Source organism: Theropithecus gelada, chromosome 15 (assembly GCF_003255815.1).
Source record: "Theropithecus gelada isolate Dixy chromosome 15, Tgel_1.0, whole genome shotgun sequence".
In the NCBI taxonomy this organism is placed as follows: domain Eukaryota; kingdom Metazoa; phylum Chordata; class Mammalia; order Primates; family Cercopithecidae; genus Theropithecus; species Theropithecus gelada.
This window is the reverse complement of record NC_037683.1, coordinates 29,650,990-29,672,608: the sequence shown is the minus strand read 5'-3', so window position 1 is coordinate 29,672,608 and position 21,619 is coordinate 29,650,990. Positions and strand designations below refer to the sequence as shown.

General features: G+C 37.0%; 1 protein-coding gene across 2 annotated transcripts in view; it reads right to left on the bottom strand.

Moving 5' to 3' along the window:
- The window catches only part of ECPAS (Ecm29 proteasome adaptor and scaffold), a 131,803-nt gene that overhangs the window by 75,858 nt on the left and 34,326 nt on the right, over positions 1–21,619 (bottom strand). For both annotated transcript variants that reach the window (XM_025359243.1, XM_025359242.1), the window contains exons 3-9: positions 16,101–16,217; positions 14,030–14,148; positions 12,134–12,283; positions 8,679–8,847; positions 5,313–5,452; positions 2,571–2,652; positions 128–247 (exon numbers count right to left, since the gene is read on the bottom strand). In XM_025359243.1, the coding sequence (XP_025215028.1) occupies positions 128–247; positions 2,571–2,652; positions 5,313–5,452; positions 8,679–8,847; positions 12,134–12,283; positions 14,030–14,148; positions 16,101–16,217 (897 nt within the window). The remainder of the gene's footprint in view (positions 1–127; positions 248–2,570; positions 2,653–5,312; positions 5,453–8,678; positions 8,848–12,133; positions 12,284–14,029; positions 14,149–16,100; positions 16,218–21,619) is intronic.

Here is a 21,619-nt window from a genome sequence, read left to right as displayed (position 1 = left end):
AGAATCTCATTAATCTTGTTATATACATCAACCTACCCACTGAATATCCATTAACACAGTTCTTTCTCTAATTAAACAGACATAAAAGTTGCAGACAGGCCAATATTCTCTGGAAAAAATAAATTACCTGAATGTTGGCTGGGAACGTTTCAGCAGCTTGTCTAGAGCGGAGGAGATGGGGGACAATCTTTAACTTGACTCTCGTACTCACAGGGTCCCTTTTCAACTCTGGCTTCAGAACTGCGCCCTGTTGAAAATACGCTTGATTTTAACTTAGAAATTCAAAATTATTTTGAACTGAAAATGTCATGAGAATTCATCTAAATCAGTGGTCTCTCAAACTTTGCTTCAAGATCCCTTTAAAAATTACTGAACTCTCCAAAGAGCTTCTGTTTATATCTGTGTAACCTATCAATATTTATTAATTGGAAATTAAAACTGCAAAATTAACATATTTGTTAACTGAGAATTATTAATAAACTCATTATTTCAAAACTAACATTTGTTATAAAAAATAACTACTTTCCAAAGCAAAAAAAATTGTACTGAGGGAGAAGCACTATTTTACATTGTCTACAAATCACTTCTATGTTCACCTTACTACAAGAGAAATGAATGTTTACATATTCTTCTGTATTCAATCTGCTATAATACACTGTTTTGGTTGAAGTAAGTAACAAAAACCTAGCTTGCACAGATATGTGTGGTTGGAAAAGTGAAGATGATTTTAGCCTTCTTAGGTAATTGTGGATATTCTTTTTTGATACTACACCAAAACTTGACAAATAATAATTTCTTAACAGTTAATTGCTTATTTTTTTTAAATGAAAAAAGATTAGTTGCAATTTGGAGTTGAAACCATATCAATGAACTTATATACTCTTATACTATATCCCGCTGATTATCTTACTCTGAATGGCTCCCTTGCCCTTATATGCTTTTGTAACATCATTCCTCATTTGCAAAATACTGGCTCACTGAGTTAAGCAAATGTTTCTTCATACAACATTTTTTTACAAAGCCTGTGCTCATATCACCTGTGTTCTAATCACATCAGAAAAATCCACTAAGTACTGATAAGCATCAAATCACTGTGGTGAACACAAGTTTCTCAAAATTCTAATTTTTGCTTGAAAGCTAACTTTTATTATTGCCAATAAATCATGTTGTTTTTCTTGAAGTAACAACTTCATTTTTTTCCTTTTAGAGAAAATATGTGCGAAACACCCATCTCAGTAGCTATAATTTGCCTGTCTACTCTTCAAGTAAAGTCATTTTTACTGCTTCATCAATGCACGTTATGCACATGTACCCTACAACTTAAAGTATAATAATAATAAATAAATTTAAAAAAAAAAAAAAAAAAAAAAAAGAATGTTCTTAAGTAAAGCTGAGTTTTATTCTCTCTCTTTTTTTTAAATGAGTACATAACACTGAAGAAAAGAATGACTGTTAGTCATCCGGTGACATGGTTTTGATGTGTGATAGGAACCGAGCAAGTACGCTCACCATTGCTTTTGTACGATGAGTGCAAATACTGACACAGTACAAAAAGAAAAGGCCTTCACAGATCACCTAAAAGGTTTTTTGTGATCCTTAAATGGTCCATGGAACACACTCCGAGAACCACTAATCTAATCCAACCCCTTCATTTTCTACATGAAGAACATGAGGCCAGGAAAGGTTATGTGATCAGCCAAACCTTTCCTCCCCAACACATTCATGTGTACAGCCATTTGGGGCTAGAATTCAGAGGTCCTGATTCCCATTCATTCAGCTACTCAAGAGACTGAGGCAGGAGCACAGCTTAAGCCCAGAAGTTCAAGTCCAGCCTAGGCAACATAGCAAGACCCCATTTCAAACAAAAAAGGGCAAGAATGCAAGCATGCAAACAAATAATCCTTGTATGTCTGGGTTTGGACTTGGAATACTTTTAAACACAGTGAACTAAAAAGAACTCATCTTATTAAGGCAAAGGTCTTACTTTGAGGCTTTAGGAGAACCCATCTTTTGTTCTAGATTCTAAACCAGAAGTCTGCAAACTACAGCCCATAGTCCGAATCTGGCCCACCATTTATTTTGATAAGGTCTATGAGTTAAGCATCAATGTTACATGTTTTAATGGTTAAAAAATATCAAAGGAATAATATTTTGTAATACATGAAAACTACATGAAATTCAAACATCAGTATCCACAAAATTTTACTGGCACACAACCATGCTCATTCGGTTATGTACTGCCTATGGCTGCTTTCATGTTACAAGAGTTGAGCAGCTGCAACCTGAGAGACCATAAGGCCTGCAAAGCCTACAAATTTTACAGAAAAAAATCTGTCAATCCCTACTCTAGACAGTTTGTCATTGTTATTTAGGAATCTGAATTTACAATGCCAGATCCAGTAAACTAAGTTACCAGGTTTTAATTCATCTAAACTAGCATGACTTAAAACTATCGTTTTGTTATAGTACAGATTCAGCTTAAATGAAACTAGAAGAAAATACATAAATACATAGTTCATGTCAACAAACTACTTTTTAAGCTGATGTAAGAATAAATCAAAACAGCCTACCTCTTTTGTCTTCAGTGGTATATCTCCAAGGTACACCTTGTACATCTTATTAATGATGGCAGGATTATTCCAGTCAATTAAGCTATGGAAGGTTTCAACACAGGTTGTTAAAATTATTTTTTCCTCCTCCTTCAGTGATTTCAAAAAAATTATAGCCCCATCATTTCTTAACAAAAGAAAATGTTAGAAATACACAAATGAAATGGGCAATTGACATTGTAGAAGAGAAGGAAAAGAAAGGTACTAATTTCTATTAAAGTTTGTTTTTAAACCAAAACAAACACAAATCACTTATCCCACCCTGACTCAACGGATTATTGTATCCAATGGCACAATTTGGTACCACAAGAAAAATGGACACTGTTCCTACTTAGATGGGTTCACAGGGCCAATGGCATGGAGCAACTCCAACAGAGCAGAGCTTTACTACACTTGTTCAAAGAGGCCTGGGGCAGGGTAGGATTTGTCTGTTTAACCATTTGGCAATTCAAAAGTGATAAGGAAACTGACAAAAAAATTTGTACCCATGAAATTAAAGCCACACCTAGGAAGCTTGCAAGCCACTTTATTTCTCTAATGTTATGTCACTGTGATTCCCAGCATCCCCCTCCTTATCTACCAGTACACACTTGCAGTTTTAATTCTGCAGAGTAGTTATGCTGCTATTAGTCACTAAGACTTAATTCTGTTTGGGCCCCACAATAAGATGAACTCAGATATAAGATGATCGGTGAAGGCCGGGCATGGTGGCTCACAACTGTAATCCCAGCACTTTGGGAGGCCGAGGCGGGTGGATCAACTGAGGTCAGGAGTTCAAGACCAGCCTGGCCAACATGGTGAAACCCCGTCTCTACTAAAAATACAAAAATTAGCCGGGCATGGTGGTGCGGTCTATTTTTTATATATACAAAATATAGAAATAAAAATAGCAGTTTCAATAGAAACATAAATGAGTTTATCCACTGCTACTGTAATCCCAGCTACTTGGGAGGCTGAGGCAGGAGAATCACTTGAATCTGAGAGGTGTAGACTGCAGTGAGCCGAGACTGCACCACTACACTCCATCCTGCATGACAGAGCAAGACTCCACCTCAAAAAAAAAAAAAATGATGGGTGATTCGCTCCCACCCTCTGCAGCAGATCCCACCCAATCATTTCATAAACCTAGCAATAATGCAACCCTTCCTTCCATTTGACTGGTTTACCACACTATATTCTCTCTGCCCTTTGACACTGGTTCTGCTTTCAAGCTATCCTGTGTTTGTGCAAACATATGAAGCTGCTTTGACTGCTTTTCAGATTTATCTTTCTTTCACAGTTTATCAATATGCTTCTTAGAATAGCCACAATCCCGCTATCCTCAGAGGCATTCTACAATTCTGTTTTGGATACGAATCACCTACATCTTTCCTAAGCTGATTGCTACTAACTAATCCTCAAGCTCTGCCATTGCTTTTCTTTCATAATACTTGTGGTTTAGAGATTTCAGACAAAACACACACTTTAGTAAAAGAAACTAAAAACTTAGTAGTAATTAATTTCATTCATATTTTGGCAAATATGTAATATTCCATAAAGATACATATAGTAATTTACTTAACTATATCCCCATTATGGAAAACTGAATTTGTTTTCATATTTTAACAATGATAGAAAATGATATAATGAACAAATCTATAAAATTTTTCTAAATCTCTTCCTGCTTTCGAATAATTTCCTTAGGACAAATTCCCAAAAGACTGAGATAAAAGGATAGAAATATCTTTATGATTCATTACTTATTGCAAACTGCTTTCCAAAACTTCATTTCAATTTATAATGCCAATCAACAGGGTATAAAATTAGCAGTTTTGGCCGGGAATGGTGGCTCACGCCTGTAATCCCAGCACTTTGAGAGGCCGAGCCACATGGATCACCTGAGCTTAGGAGTTCAGGAGCAGCCTGGGCAACATGGTGATACACCGTTTCTACTAAAAATACAAAAATTAGGTAAGTGTGGTGGCCAACGCCTGTAGTCCCAGCTACCTGGGAGGCTGAGGCATGAGAATCACTTGAACCTGGGAGGCGGAGGCTGCAGTGAGCTGAGATCGTGCCACTGCACTCCTGCCTGGAAACAGAGAAAGACTCTGTCTCAAAAAATAAATATATAAATAAAAATAAAAATAGCAGTTTCAATAGAAACGTAAACGGGTTTATCCAGTGCTACTGGTATCCCATTCATTTGTTTTTCATTGACTTTATTTCTTATACAGAATATTTTCTGTAAGTCTACTTGCTATCTGTATCTCCTCATGTGTGAATCAGAATCTATTCAGCAACTCTTTTCATGAATGTAATTTTCACTGTATTAACCATAATACATACAAAGGCTTTATTAAAAGTAATCTCAAATGGTTTGAGACAGAGAAAAAAACAAAAATTAGTAACTTCTTGAACTGACACTTTTCTTAACATCAATTCTTTAAGTTCATCTACCTAGCCAAAAGTCTCATTGATTGTGATGACATTTCTAACCTAGTCCAGCTATAAACAGCATCTCCATACAGACTTTCTTCTCTGTCTTACACAGAATTCAACTCTTTAGCAAACTTTATTACAAACTGGGTATATTTAATCATCTCCTCTAAGTTGAATGCCTCATTACATAAAATCCTAAAAAAATATATATATATATACATGTGGCAAGTAAGCTTTGAGAAATCCAGCCCTTTCAATCTTGAAAGCTTACAGAGAAGTAGTTACCTCTGTTTGCTTTTCAACTCCAGGTCTGCTGCCGTTGCCACACTGTGGCGTGTGTCACTAGAAGCAATCACCAAATGGAGAACAGCCTCGAGTTCAGGCACCTGTTCAGCTTCTATGAATTTCACGATTCCCAATTTGCACTGTAGACAAATGAAGGCAAGGAGAAAGAACGGTCAGGGGAGCAAGGGACACCCACTCAAAGTACTGCTTAACATATCAGTGTGGTCACAAACCAAAGATGAGCAGTAACAACAGCAGCAGCTCTTACTTGGGCTTACAATGTGCCAGGGACTATACTAAAGCACATATATTCATAATTTCACTTAATCCTCACAATCTATCAATCATTATACCCATTTTTTAGCTAAAAATACTGAGGCAAGGTTTTAAGACACTGGTAAACAATTAAGGCAGGATTCAAACCCAAGTCTCTCTGACTCCAAAATTATTATGATACACAGCCACCCTAGTGAAGTTACACAGCCTCTCTAGAGTGATGAAGTCTTGAAGTCCAAATTTGGGGCCTCCAGATAAGACAGTGGTACACCAGGAATAAAGTGCCCCATGGATTTTCCTGACAGTTCAAAAAGAACTAAACAACTCATATTCCATGGAGTTTCACTCTATTGCTAACATACAAAGGATACGATTTCAAATGTTAGCTACTCAATATAAGTGAAATTCTAATCAAACAGTTTTCAATTTAATTGGCTGAAATGAAACAGACTAAAGAGAGATTCTGCTTAGAACTTCATGCAATGTAAAGATGCTATGAATTTCACTACAAATGACTGTGTTCAGGATAATATACCTGAAAAAATAAAATTTCATTTTCATCTTAAAAAATCGTCACATAACAGTTTTCACATATACTAGGATTAATAAAGTTTTACAATTATTAAATGAGAAAAAAACGCAATTTAAAAAAGTATAACAGATCAAAAAAGGACCTGCCTTCCCTCCCCCGCTCAACACAACTTACTTTTAACAACAGCTACAACAGAAAAGATTCAAACATTTGTACAGCCATAAAAAAGACACTTATGGAAGTCAAGTACACAAAGATATAAACTAAACAAAAATACGTAAAGAAAACAGAAAATGATACAGATGTCCATCAATAGGAGACTGGTTAAAAAATATTACATATAATTGTATGCAAACATTCAAACGAATTACTTTTTTAAAAATCCAAAATACTGTTCAATATAAAAAGCAAACTACAAACAATGTATTACATGACAAGTAGAAATGTATTGTTTAAAACTGTGAACACATACACACATGCAACAGAGCAAACTGTAGACAGATGACAAACTAGCGTGACAGGATTCCAGGTAACTTTTTTTTTTTGAGACAGAGTCTTGCTCTGTCGCCCAGGCTGGAGTGCAGTGGCGCAATCTTGGCTCACTGCAACCTCTGCCTCTGGGTTCAAGCAATTCTCGTGCCTCAACCTCCCCAGTAGCTGGGACTACAGGCACACACCACCATGCCTGGCTAACTTTTGTTTTTGTTTTGTTTTCTTAGTAGAGATGGGGTTTTGCCATGTTGGCCAGGCTGGCCTCGAACTCCTGACCTCAAGCGATCTGCCCAACATGGCCTCCCAAAGTGCTGGGTTTACAGGCATGAGCCACCGCATCTGGCCTTTTTTATTTATTTATTTATTTTTACTCAGAGACTTGCTCTACTGCTCAGCCTGGAATGCAGTGGCACGATCTCAGCTCACAGCAATCCCCACCTCCTGGGTTCAAGTGATTTTCATGCCTCAGCTTCCCACGTAGCTAGGGTTACAGGCGGGTACCACCACGCCCAGCTAATTTTTGTATTTTTAATAGAGACAGGGTCTCACTCTGTTGCTCAGGCTGGTCTCGAACTCCTGGCCTCAAGCGATTCACTCGCCTCAGCCTCCCGAAGGGCTGGCATTACAGGCCTGAACCAATGCATCCAGACCCTTAATTTTTAATTTCTCTACTATTCTTAATTACTTGAATATTTACATTAGGTTTATAATTAGCAAAAACATGTTTTACTTGGAAGAAAAAGTATAAAACGAAGAGATATTTTAAAATTAGAGGAAACAGCTTTCACCCCTGAAACTAAACTGTTCGTTTCAGCACTAGATTATGAAACTGACAAAATACATACAGACGCGTATTGGCAAATAATGACCAATTTAAGATTATAATTGAACTATAACAATTTTTCTCCAGCATTTGTAGCTTTAACCCTCAGATAATCCCAGATTCAAAGCCTGGTACTAAAAGTGAGACCCTGGTAAATCTCAAAACCTCCATGCCTTTCAGAAAATGGAACTAACAATTTCTATACTTCACTGGGTTGCTGTGACAGTTGAATGAGATATTGTATTCAAAGTACCCAGTACAGTGCCTGTCACATAGATTGCACTCAATAAAGAGTAGCTTCTGTTAATTCTTTACCTTTCTTACTTACATAATAGTTTAAGGAGGAAAAAAAAAAAATCCATAAAGCATGAAGAAGGAGATCAAATCAATTATACCCCTTACTGAATAAAACATTCTATAAATTTGTGAATGCCAAGAATGCCCCACTTGCCTCTTTTTCCCTCTCCTAGGAACACTGTTTTAATCAATGGTCACTTACATTCCCCCCAAAAAAAGGATCAAATCATTTAGACTGCCATGGAGAAATAAAGGAAGGATCAGAAGACTAACCCATGTTGCTTGAATTCCAAAATAATTACATACTGATCTCATCTGTTCTTCCCTGAAGTGCCTGATGACACAGACACAGTGAGGCACCTTCTCTGTAGAGCACCAGTCATTTTTAAAAGCTGCTCAGAGAACATCTGTGTCCTGTTTAAATCCAGAATAAAATTCTTAATGCCAATTTTTAAATTCCCAAGAAGTAATATAACAGGGAGTCATGCTTTTCCCCACATTGTCACCTGTGAAGTGCTGGGGCTCCTCACTTTACATAAAATGTACAGCCCTTAAAAGTTGAATAATGTAAGAAAAATTGTATTTTAACTGCACCATAAAAGCTAGATGATAATTTAACCTACAATTTAAGAATTAAAATGACAAAAGTTAAAAAAAATTTTTAAATGACAAAAGTTAAACATATTCAATTTATAAGTGAGTTGTGTTTTATACTTGAAATATGTAAGCAATATTAGAAAAACTAAACAGCATGTCCCACTCCTCCCTGCCCCTAGGGCTTAATAAATAACTAGCATGAAGAGAACACATTACATCAACTGCTCCTTTCAAACATATTTCATTGGAGAGCCTGAATATACTAGAAGTATGTTTTATATGGTTCATGAACTTCATAGGGGCAAATGTTCACAATCAAGTACTATTATGAGCAAACAGTGTGTGATACCTGTTCCAATTGTTCAGGTGTCCATGGGTTATCACCAATAACTCGTTTAGCTGCATAAAAGCTCATTCCCGGAGGAGGCTGTGGAATTCCAGAACCTCCTCCACTGTTTGAAGAAGAACCCTGTGCTGAAGATGAATTTTGGCGACTCTGGGATTCATTTAACACGTAACTGGAAAGGAAATAACACTTTAACCCTCTATAAAAACACAAGCATTTACATCTATATATGTATACAAAACATTCAATCATATACTGTCCTCCTACTGTATTTTACTAGAAGAATGAACACTTGAAATTAAAATTTCATCATAAAAATATTTTAAGGTATCTAGAAAAGGTATATCTTCAGCCAACTAACCAGAAGAGCATGTCATTTAACTTGGTTACAAATGAACTACAACTGTTACCAACAATGAATATAAATATTTTGATCATTCTCCATCTATAAATGATTGCTCCAATAGCTACTCCAGAATCACCACATTCTGAGTTTTGAGCTGCCAAATATGGAGAAAAGTTTGTTGACAAAGGGGACTGGGAGGAGCTATTGTACTATACCCAGAGTATTTTTACAGTCATTCTCATTTCTACGAAGCTGTAATTCACCTTCAATCCTCCCTGAACTGAGGTCTTTATCCCTACATTAGAAAACCCACTGAAACCTCCAAATGGCGTACCACATAAGACACAAAGTCCCCAAAATGAAAAAACTCAAAAGGGCCCAAAGAAGAAAAGTTACACAAGAACTGACTTTTCCCATTACATGTTCAAAGCCCTTTGCACCACCTGGTTAATTTATCATCCCTATTTCATTTAAGCTTCTATGGTAGAGAAATAAGATCTCCAAGAAATTCATTTTGATCCAATTAAACTGATATTACTCATCTACAAAACGAAGTTTTTGATATAAATATTAATTCAAATCTCTTAAAACTAAAGACCTATGCTATTAAATTCCATTATCATATTGGATATTATAATAAAATATCCACTATAATAAAAGTTCAAGAAAACACTTAGAACCTGATAGGACAGTAAATTATTCCACATTACTTACATGTCGTATTTATTCAATTCCTAAATTTATCTATTTTTTAAAAATCTCCTAAGGAATCGCTTTAATGTTATTATATAAATGACCCAAGTTCTCATTAATAAGAAAAATGTGAGGAATCACTGGCTTGGTTACATCATGTTCCTAAGGTAAATCTGAATTTCAAGGTTTATCTACCAAAGCCATCATCACCTGTCATTCTGGCTGCCTCCTGATTTAACAAATATAAAAGGAAGTTTTTTTATTTCTAAGTTGTAGCAAGACTGGTGGCATTAAGTAAATCAATCAATAAGTTAATACATCTTAATACTGCATAAAACATCCTAAGGCTGGGTGTGGTGGCTCAGGCCTATAATCCCCTGGCCCAATATAGGTCCAGGCCTATAATTCGGGAGGCCAAGGTGGGAGGATCGCTTGAGCCCAGGAGTTTGAAACCAGCCTGGGCAACATGGTGACCCCCTATCTCTACAAAAAATACAAAAAAATTAGCTGGGCATGGTGGCGCGCACCTGTAGTCCCAGCTACCCAGAAGGCTGAGGTGAGAGGATTGCTTGAACCCAGGAGGTCAAGGCTGCATTGAGTTACCACTGCACACCAGCCTGGGTGACAGAGTGAGACCCTGTCTCAAACAAACATACAAACAAACAAACATCATCCTAAACACAAGACAGAGGAATATAAGGAGATGTAACATCGAGTCTCTGCCATCTGGAGTAAGCTGAGACAGTAACAACCTAACACATGTAACAGCATCTGCCATTTTATCAGAAGCAAAGAAACTGCTGAGAAATAAGAAATGATATAACAGGTGGTGAGAGTGAACATGGAGTGACTGAAGGCCCAGAAAATTGGGCTTCCAAACAAGAGGGGCAGGAGGAGAACAAATTTGTTCATCACACCGCATGAACTCTCGTTCCTGGATTGAGAAACAAATGATACGGAGCTCCACATGCCTAGCTTATCATGTACACGTAATTTTGTGATCAGGAAAGAAATAAGATGAAACCAGCATTTTGGAAAAATTTATCTGGCAGAGGGACAAAGTAAGTAGACTAGAAGTAGATCACAATCCGGGCTCTATGCCAGAGACCAAAGCTACATGACTACAAGGGGCTCACCATCTACTAGGGGAGATGGAAATGTCTACAATGTGGCAAAAACACACAGTGGCCATATAGGCAGGTATTTCGTGTTTTTATGACACAGAAAATAGTGCAATTATATCTGCCTAGGAGAAGAAATTTGTCAGAGACAAACGGAGTTGACATTTAGGCCAGTTTAGGATGTTTTTTTCTTTTTTTTGTTTTTGAGACAGGGTATTGTTCTGTCACCAGGTTGGAGTGCAGTGGCATGATCATAGCTCACTACAGCCTCAACCTCCCAGGCTCAATCAAAACTCCAGCCTCAGCCTCCCAAGTAACTGGGACTACAGGTGCATGCCATGGGGCCTGACTAATTTTTGCATTTTTTTGTAGAAATAGGGTTTTGCCATTTTGCCCAGGCTGGTCTCAAACTTCTGGGCTCAAGGGATCTGTTCTGCCTCAGCCTCCCAAAGTGCTGAGATTACAGGTGTGAGCCACTGCACCTGGCCAGGATGCTGTTTTTCGAAGTGTCTTTCTGTTGTTTTCTTTCTTTCTTTTTTTGAAGAAGCATTCTAGGCGGACAGAAAGGCATTATCTTAAAAATAAACAGCAAGGACACATAAGAGTGCATGAAATGCATAATGACAGGATATGAGAAACCAAGGATTTTAAGGTGTTGCCTGATGAGATCTGTGTTTTGAAAATCCGGTAAAGCACAGAGAGGTGGTATAGAGAGATTTGAAGAAGTGGAGCCGCTGGGAAAGAAATTATGACAAGAGTTGAAAAGAGGTAAAACTAGACAATAGCAGTGGGAAGGGTTCCAGACACAGCAAGGAGAAGGAAGGAGGCAGTATGCAACTGATATTGCAGCAACAAAGAAGAGAAAAGCTGGAGACAATTTATCATCGTATGGCTAGGTGGCAAAGAGAACCATCATAGCACTGATAGCAAATTTAAAAGAGAAACTTTTTTTTTTTTTTGAGAGAGTCTTGCTCTGTTACCCAGGCTAGTCTGAAACTCCTAGCTCCCAGTGATCCTCCCACCTTGGCCTAAGAGGAACTAGTTTTATGGGGAAAGACTGATTTCACCTTAGGCAGGTAGAGTCTAAAAATCATAACAGCAATTCAGCATTTGTAAGGCCAATAAGCAGTGGAGCAGAAGTTTAGAAGAGGTTTAGAAGAAAAAAATCTCTATAAACATAAATGATGTTGAGATGCATTCATTTACTAGTGAGAGTTGAATCATTTAAAATAGTATTTAACTCCACATAGTAAAAGCAGTCAAGAACAAGATTGCTTTGTTTTTATTTTTTAACTCACCCATAAGGCATCAGAAGGACATCTAGCATGAAGTCCAAAAGCAGCTGCACAGTCTTTGGTTTCTCAGCAAGATTAAACGGAGAAGCTGATTTTGATGATTCAACAGGGTATTTCATGTGAAAAAGGGTTGGTATTAAAAGATGCATTAAGCTGAAAAAACAATTACATTTATTGCAACCACTTAAAAAATGAGATTTTTATACATGCAAAACATAGACAAAACAAAAATCACATAACAAAAACTAGCAGTTTTAAGCAAGAGACGTTCCTTTTCAACACCACTAATTTACAAAGTCCTGATGTAGGGACTGGCCTAGAATTCTTTTTTATTGAAAGTTCAGTATATTGAGTGATGATTAGCATTTAGCCAATCTGGCTCATCACTAAAATTATCCGGAAAAAATACATAAAATGGACTCAGTGTTAATATCTGAAGTTTCCACAAGAGATTTTATATGAAATCTTAAGTAAAGTTCAACTTACAATTTGTCTTTTCAAAAAGAATTATTTTCCAGGCCAGGCACAGTGGCTCTTGCCTGTAATCCCAGCACTTTGGGAAGCCGAGGCGGGCAGATCACAAGGTTAGGAGATAGAGACCACGGTGAAACCCTGCCTCTACTAAAAGTACAAAAAATCAGCCGGGCCCAGTGGCGGGCGCCTGTAGTCCCAGCTACTCAGGAGGCTGAGGCAGGAGAACGGTGTGAACCCAGGAGGCGGAGCTTGCAGTGAGTCAAGATCACGACACTGCCTGGGCGACAGCGCAAGACTCCATCTCAATAAATAAATAAATAAATAAAAATAAAGAATTATTTTCAGTCAGGCACAGTGGCTCATGCCTGTAACCCCAGCACTCTGGGAAGCCAAGGTGGGCAGATCATTTGAGGTCAGGAGTTCGTGACCAGCCTGGCCAACATGGTAAAACCCCATCTCTTCTAAAAATACAAAAAGTTTGCTGGCCATGGTGGCAGGCAGCTGTAATCCCAGTTACTCAGGAGATTGAGGCAGGAGAATCACTTCAACTCGGGAGGCAGAGGTTGCAGTGAGCCAAGATTGCATCATTGCACTCCAGCCTGGGCGACACAGTGAGATTTCATCTCAAAAAATATATATATATATTCCACAACTAAAGTTATTCTAAAAATTAAAAATCAATCGTATTAATATTTTGAATATAATATTAAAATTTCCACTGCATGAATTTAAGTAACAGGCCTCAGTAATTCCTTTCACTAACATCTTTTGATACTCTTAAAACATCCGAAAACAATTTCACAGTGCTTATAATGTCTATTAATTTTACTTGTAAACTTCTTCTGTATTACAGCATTTCTTTAAAAATGAATATGCTCTAAAAGGTGAACTGAAAATATGATTTCACTCCATCTTTCCTCTATACTTCTGCACTCATCATGATTCTCACTATGACAGGGCTACAACAAAGAACTTTTGCCTAAGCCTAGAAACAAATGATGTTATCTAAAACCCTTTTCACCTCTCCAGTTCCCAAAACAATACAAACGAGTGCTCTGTTCCTTAAGAAAACCACTGTGAAACTTTACATCTTCCAATATAGAAATGTTTTGATGCAAAGGATTTTTAATTCTAATTTTTGCAATCACATAAAATTAACTGCTTCAAGATAACTAGCCAAAAAAATGCACAGACTTAGATAAATGTTGTTAGTTCTGCACATTTTTCAATGTTCACATCAAGAAATTTTATGATAGTATTAACGAAACAGTAACTTTGAGGTACCATGGAAAATTCTATTATTTGTCAGCTAAAACAGCTCAAGACCTCCCATTTGCTCAAGTAAAACCAAACATGTGAACTAATATTTGAAAGGCAGTTGTTGACTCCTGTAGGAGGGAAATTAGATAATTGAGGAAACCGTACCTATCCTGCTGTGGCTGAGGCTTCCCTTCCATGGCAGTAAGAAGCGTAGGGGCCAGTTCACATTGTTTTTCCACTGGTAGGCGAGGATAGCCCATTTTAACATAAATTATAGTAAAATTCTAATGCAATAAGAGAAAAGCAAGTGAGTGTGAAGGAAATACTCTATGATTTCAATGAAAATATATGATTGATAACTTAGAGAGTTATGGTTACAACAAAGACATTGTAAACGTGACTCATCCTCCCTCCACATGTTTACTGCACCTTTACCAACTACTGTATCTCAGAGGAAGAATTCCAGTCCAACTTATTCAAAATGCTTGCTTTAAAGTAGGTCAAATGTGAGGTAGCATGGACTAATCTAAAGCATTCATATATGCAGTTTACCGTGGAGAAGAAAAAAATAATCATTCAACCTATTTACACCTACACACTACACATTAGCATCAGATCTCCCAGCCTGTTGCATTAATCCTTACAAGCTAGGAGGAGATGAGGTGTTGACAAATCCTAGACTGCCATTTCTCACTGGTCAAATGACTAAAACAAACTTAGTATACTGCAGCACTCTATGGTTCCTCATTCCAGTAACTCACCAATGCAGGATGAACCAAAGGAAACTGAGTGCTGTGTGTCTGTGCAAGGCTGAGCATCCCAAATTTGAAAATCTGAAATTCAAAATGCTACAAAATCTGAAATTTTACGAGTGCTAACAAGACACAGAAAGGAAATGCTCCTTGCAGCATTTCAGATTTTGGATTTGGGATGCTAAATCAGGTAAGTATAATGCAACTATTCCAAAATCCAAAACACTTTTGGTCCCAAGCATTTCAGATAAGGGATACTCAACCGGTATCACTATAATCTGTGTGAATACTGCATTTTAAGCAAACCCATAAACAGATATCTGGATTTACAGATAAGATTAAGAATTGCTTTTCTGAAGCTTTTTTATTTTCTTCCCCCCCAAGATGGAGTCTCGCTCTGTCACCCAGGCTGGAGTGCAGTGGTACAATCCTGGCTCACTGAAACCTCCACCTCTGAGGTTCAAGTGATTCCCCTGCCTCAGCCTCCCAAGTGGCTGGGACTACAAGCATGCGCCACCACGCCCGGCTAATTTTTGTATTTTTAGTAGAGATGGGGTTTCACTATGTTGGCCAGGCTGGTCTTGAACTCCTGACCTCATGATCAGCCCGCCTCAACCTCCTAAAGTGCTGGGATTATAGGCATGAGCCAACGTGCCTGGCCTCTGAAGAATTATTTACTAAAGTAAATGGGCTTCATAAGATTATTTCTTTAAATAAATTATATTTGGCATTTTTATTGGCACACAGTGTTCCTATTTGCTTAAAGAAAGGAAATGTGTAATTGAGCCAAATATCCAGAACAGGCACAGACAAAATGACGTCTGGACCAATAACAGGCTCCAAAAGGTTTGTGACTCCAGAGGTTAGATAAGATTCAATCAATTCTGCCTCAATGCTAGGAACTACAAGGACCAGGAAAAAAACATCACCTGCCATCACACAGCACCAGCATTTTTTACATTTAATTTTTATGAAGACAACACTTTAAAAGGAATGTTTCTTACCAGTCAGATTTACTCCACTTTATAAAAAAGTTATCTTTCTGAATACACATCAAAAACACAAAAGATTTTTTAAAATTCACTTTATTTTTTGCCATTTTACTCATTTTTTTCCTCCATTATGCTTTATTAGTGCCCAAGCCGTATAACATTTCCCTCTATTCAGACCCATCTCATATAGTCTCTTACCAAAAATCAAATCATTATTTTATATAACAACATACCTGACAAGTCATTTCACCGACATTCCTTTGCCCAATGTAAACAGCCACTCATTACCCTGCTACTGTAAAGTAGCATTTCCTCTGGATTGGTACTCAGTGGAAAAACAGTATGTCATTTAAAAAAAAAAAAAAATCTCATGTTTCATTTAGAAGTGGTCTAAGGTGAAATTTTAAGCTTGCCAATATGTTGATGACATCTGATAAATGTTAGGGAAGAAAATTTGCTATGAGTCAGAAAATATTCCAATACAACACTCACTGTGACAAAGGAAACTGCAGCAGGGTCCTGGTACTGAACCAACAGTGTCTCTACTGGAAGTTGTATTTTGGGGCGGCTTTTTATACGTTTATTCAGATGCACCAGCAGTTCCATTACCTAAAATACAGAGAGATGGGAACTGAAGTTATTGAGCATATCTTAAAAACCACTCATCTTAAAATTCATTTCTCAGATGTTATCTATGTTAGTGAATAGTAGCTACTTTGTTCTTTTAAAGGGTGTAAATTTTACATCCCAGAAAGGGAGTATACACTACATGAGTCTTGTTCAAAAATACTGTCTCCCAAAAATCTATGCACTAGTGAATTTCTTTTTTCTTTTTTCAGAGTCTTGCTCTGTCGTGCAGGCTGGAGTGCAGTGGCACAATCTTGGCTCACTGCAACCTCCACCTCCCCAATTCAAGCAATTCTTCTGCCTCAGCCTCCCGAATAGCTGGGATTACAGGCATGCGCCAGCATGCCCAGTTAATTTTTCTATTTTTTCACCATGTTGGCCTGCTGGTCTCGAACTCCTGACTTCACGATCTGCCCACCTCTGCCTCCCAAAGTGCTGGTATTACAGGCATAAGCCACTGCACCTGGCTTTTTTATTTTTATTTTGACACGGAATCTCGCTCTGTTGCCCAGGTTAGCATGTACTGGTGTGATCTCAGCTCACTGCAACCTCCGCCTTCTGAGTTCAAGCATTTCCCCTGCCTCCGCCTCCCGAGTAGCTGGGATTACAGGTACCAGCCATCACACCTGGCTAATTTTTGTATTCTAGTAAAGACGCAGTTTCATCATGTTGTCCAGGCTGGTCTCAAACTCCTGATCTCAAGCAATCCACCCACTTAGGCCTCCCAAAGTGCTGGGATTACAGGTGTAAGCCACCACGCCCAGCCAAGTGAATTTATTTTTACGATGACCTTTAGTTAAAGTTGAGATCCAAGTTGGGCCTAGACTGAAGCATGTCCCCCAAGAAGAACAGATTATTGCAACATACCATGAATACTATGAAAAGAGAGACATACAAGATACAGTGGATTTCCAGAAGAGAAAAGTATCTGCTCTATCAAGAAGGACTTCAAGGAGGAAGTGACAGGAACACTGAATTCTGAATAATTAATGAGTTCCAAGCAGAGTATCAGTTATAAGAAGGTTTGGGGCACACTGCGTCTGACTGAAGCCCAGAATGGTTAAGAGTTCATAAAAGCAGAAAGGATTCTGGCAAAATGCTGAGGCATTTTTATTTTTGTCTAGGAGTTGCTTTTTGTTTGTTTTTATTATACTTAAAGTTCTAGGGTACATGTGTACAATGTACAGATTTGTTACATAGGTATACACGTGCCATGTTGGTTTGCTGCACCCAACAACTCGTGATTTACATTAGGTATTTCTCCTAATGGTATCCCTCCCCCAGGTCCCCACCCCCCAACAGGCCCCAGGGTGTGATGTTCCCCGCCCTGTGTCCACGTGTTCTTGTTGTTCAACTCCTACCTATGAGTGAGAAGATGTGATGTTTGGTTTTCTGTCCTTGTGATAGTTTGCTTAGAATGATGGTTTCCAGACTCATCCATGTCCCTGCAAAGGACATGAACTCATCCTTTTTTATGGCTGCATAGTATTCCATTGTGTATATCTGCCACATTTTCTTAATGCAGTTTATCATTGATGGACAATTGGGTTGGTTTCAAGTCGCTATTGTGAATAGTGTGAGGCATTTTTATTGTATTCTGAATATCATCTGATACTATCAAATAATTTGTAAGAAATAATAACCTTCCTCTCCTTTAAGTGGGAAAAGAGGGCAAAACAGAAATTGACAAGTCAACAGTTTGCATGGACAGAAAGGGATGTACAGAGGCTCATGTCAAATCCTCAATTATACTACAATAAAAAGATTATCTGCCAAGAGAAAAGAAATCGAGCATTGAGAAGTAAGATTTGTAGAAAGTCTTGCCTAAGAAAGACTCAAGAGTTTAAGATAATTATTCTGCAGGGCCAGGTTTACACTATTCTCCCTCATTTCTGAAATTTGTGCTCTAGCCTCAAAGCATGCACAAGGAAAGATGTAGAGATGTTTGACAGTGACAGCAAAAAATTCCAAGAGATCTAGAGCAATAACGAAATAGGTGAATTATGTTTAGGAATAAAAACAACTCTGTAATCAATGTTGAATGAATGATAAAATAGTAGTAATAAAATAGCTATCATTTATCACACAGTTTCTATGCACTCTTCCCCCAGGCATTCCTTATCTAATATGATTCTCATGACAACCAGTGAGGTGGTGTCATTCCCATTTCACAGATGAGGAAGCAGAAGCCTCAAGTAAAGTAACTTGTCCAAGGATACTGGGCCAGCAAATAGCAGTCAAAATATGACTCCAGAGCCCATTTTTTTTAACTTTTTCAAACACTGATATTTGAACTCACATCAGTGACAGTGTTTGTCAGTGAGACATGATACCTTCCAAGAAGCTAGAAACTTGCATTGTCATCCATACTTCATCCAAACTTCCTATCTGTCCTGGATCTGTGATACTGCTAGGGGACAAGGGAAAACAATCAGGAGGAAGTAGTCTAAAGGAAAGAGCCCTCTTCTGACATTCTAATCTAGGCTGATTCCTAAAGGGACTCTATAGAAAATTATACTGATGGAGATAGAGAATCTTGCCCACAATTACATGCTTTTTTTAATAATAAATTTATTTTGATTTTTTTTTCCAAGACAGGGTCTCACTCTGTCACTCACGGTGGAGTTCAGTGGCATTATCATAGCCAACTGCAGCCTCGAACTCCTAGTCTCAAGGAATCTTCCTATCTCAGCCACTGCAGTAACTGGGACTACAAGCACATGCTACCATGCATGGCTTTTTTCTTTCTTTTTGGTAGAAATGAGATCTTGCTATGTTTCCTAGGCTGGTCTCAAAACTATCTTCCAACCTCAGCCTCCCAGAGTGCTGGGATTACAGGCATGATCTACTGCACTTGGCCTATTTTTAATTTTAAATGGATTAATTACTTAATTTCCTACTAGCATTATTGTCACGTTAAATATCGGCGAATTTCCTAAATATGGTTATATCTTGTCTGGAATCCTCTATAAACCAAGAAAGATTTAAAAATCACTTGTGGAATTCAAATAACATTTCAAAGGCTACTGTAAATATTTAATGAAAAGATAAGTCAGAGAGTTTAGCACAATGCTTACTATATAACAGGCTATTTTAGCTGTTTGATTCCATTTCCCCTATTCCAAAGGTTTTCCAACTTAACCAATTTGACAAGGACAAATAAAAATGCTATTTTATTAGTATAAATTAAATATATTAAGTTCAAAATGATTACATTTATCCTTATTACTTTATTCTGTTTTATTGCTTTTTAAAGTTATAATAAAAAGATATATTTATTATAACAAATCAAGTGGAAAATCTCAAGCATCCTTTTTCCCTTGTCCTTTCACAGCCCCTTGAAGACACCAGTGTTGACAGTTTGATAACGAAAAAGTGAAAGAAGGGAAGAGAAGGAAAGAAAGGGAGAGAGGGAAAGGACAAATAGACCAAGTGATAAAACAGGTTAATAATCATGTATATTTCAAAATAGCTAGAAGATCTAAAATGTTCCCAACCCAAAAGAACAATAAATAAGGTGATGAGTATCCTAAATACTAAATTATCTGATTACATATTACATGCAGGTATCAAAATATCACATGTACTCCATAAATATGTATAATTATGTATCAATAAAATTTTTTCTTAAAAATTTAGGATAATAATCACAATAACTGATGTAAATGCCCTCAATTCAAACCTCAAAAATATGTGACATTTCCATTGTACTAAGAGATACAGCCAAAGTAAGTAAGGTTAAAATTGCAGGCTGGGGCAAATATTTATCAGACAGAAGGAAAGCGATGGTTAACAATACTAATTTTGGATAAAACAGGTTTTGGAGAAAAAACCTTAAATGGAATTCAAAAGATAAAAAATATACATAAAATACTATAATTATTAATAAAAACAAGGTGTTAAACTTGTACATCAAAATGCAGCAAGCCAAGATTATCAAAACTGAAAGAAAAATCAGAAAAACTGTAACAGTAGTATGACATTATACTTCAGGACTACCAACTTATAATAGGACTGGAAGACAGGTTCAAGACATAAATGCACAATGTTACTAACGAATGGCCATAACTCATGCTGAGCTCCATATTCCACAAACAGGAAGTATCCCTTTTATCTTCTGAAAGGCTTTTCTTACAAACATTAGAATACACTTTGAAGGACTGTAACATTTGCACACTATGATCTCTGACCAGAATGCAATAAAACCAGGCAAATTTTATATCAAATATTTTGAAACTAAAAACAACACTCTTATAAATAAGTCAAAGATAAAATGACCAAACTGCACATCAATATAACTATTAAATGTAACTAAAATAGTCATCAAGGAGAAATTCATAAGCTGAGGGCATTTTTGGTTCTTTTTTTTAAACATATTATAATTAAAGAATAAAGCATTTAACTTGATGGCCAAGCTTACATTGTGAAGTTCAAAAGCCCTGGGTTCAAATCCTGGCCTGACCATTTGTTATCTGACCTTAAACAAGTGTATTAATCATTCCAAGCCTCAGTTTCATCTATAAAATGGGGATAATGCCTACCTCACATAACCTCGTGAGGATGTAAGTCCTTAGCACTTTTCTTGACACATAAGAAGCATTGACAGATTATTATATAAATTAAAACTTTACACAAGAAAAACATATCTAAAAAAGGAAATAATTTGAATAAAAATAGAAAAAATACAGTTAAAAAGGGAACATTAATCTAAAAGCTGGGTTTCCTTTCAAAATGGCCAATTAAAAGGTTAAAACTTTGGTAGTAATAAAATCAGAAACAAGAATAGAATTTCCCATTTGAAATAATGATAATAGAATATTAAGAGTAATAGTACAAAATTATGTGAGAAAGATATGCTCAACTGCTTCAGTAAACATTTAAAATCTATATGTATTCTATAACATCACATTGTAAACCTCAAATATACATAATAAAATTTATTTTTTAAAAAAATAATAATAGTATCATAGAAGTGAATGATACAAACTGAACATTTAAAGTAGATGGACACAGCTGAATGACTTTCTATAAAAAAATAAAATACAATGAAATAAAAAAAAAAATCTAAGAAAAGTAAATGAGTTGAAACTACTGACAATACTAAGCCTGGACTAATGCAAAAGTTCCCTGTTTGCTCTTCAGCTCTCCACTCTTGGCCTCTACTCCAAGTCTTTCTCCAGCCAACAGCTAGAGTTATGGTGGCACTACCATCAATACCCTTTCAAATTAGTGCCCCTGGAATACCTCTTTCCTCCTATCAGGCTTCCTCTCATGCACTGGAGACATCACTGTGGCCTTCTCCAATTTCCTGAAAGCATCACACTTTGTGTGTTGCTCCGAACACCTGCACAGGGCCTATTAATGGTCTCCCCCATCTCTTAGCC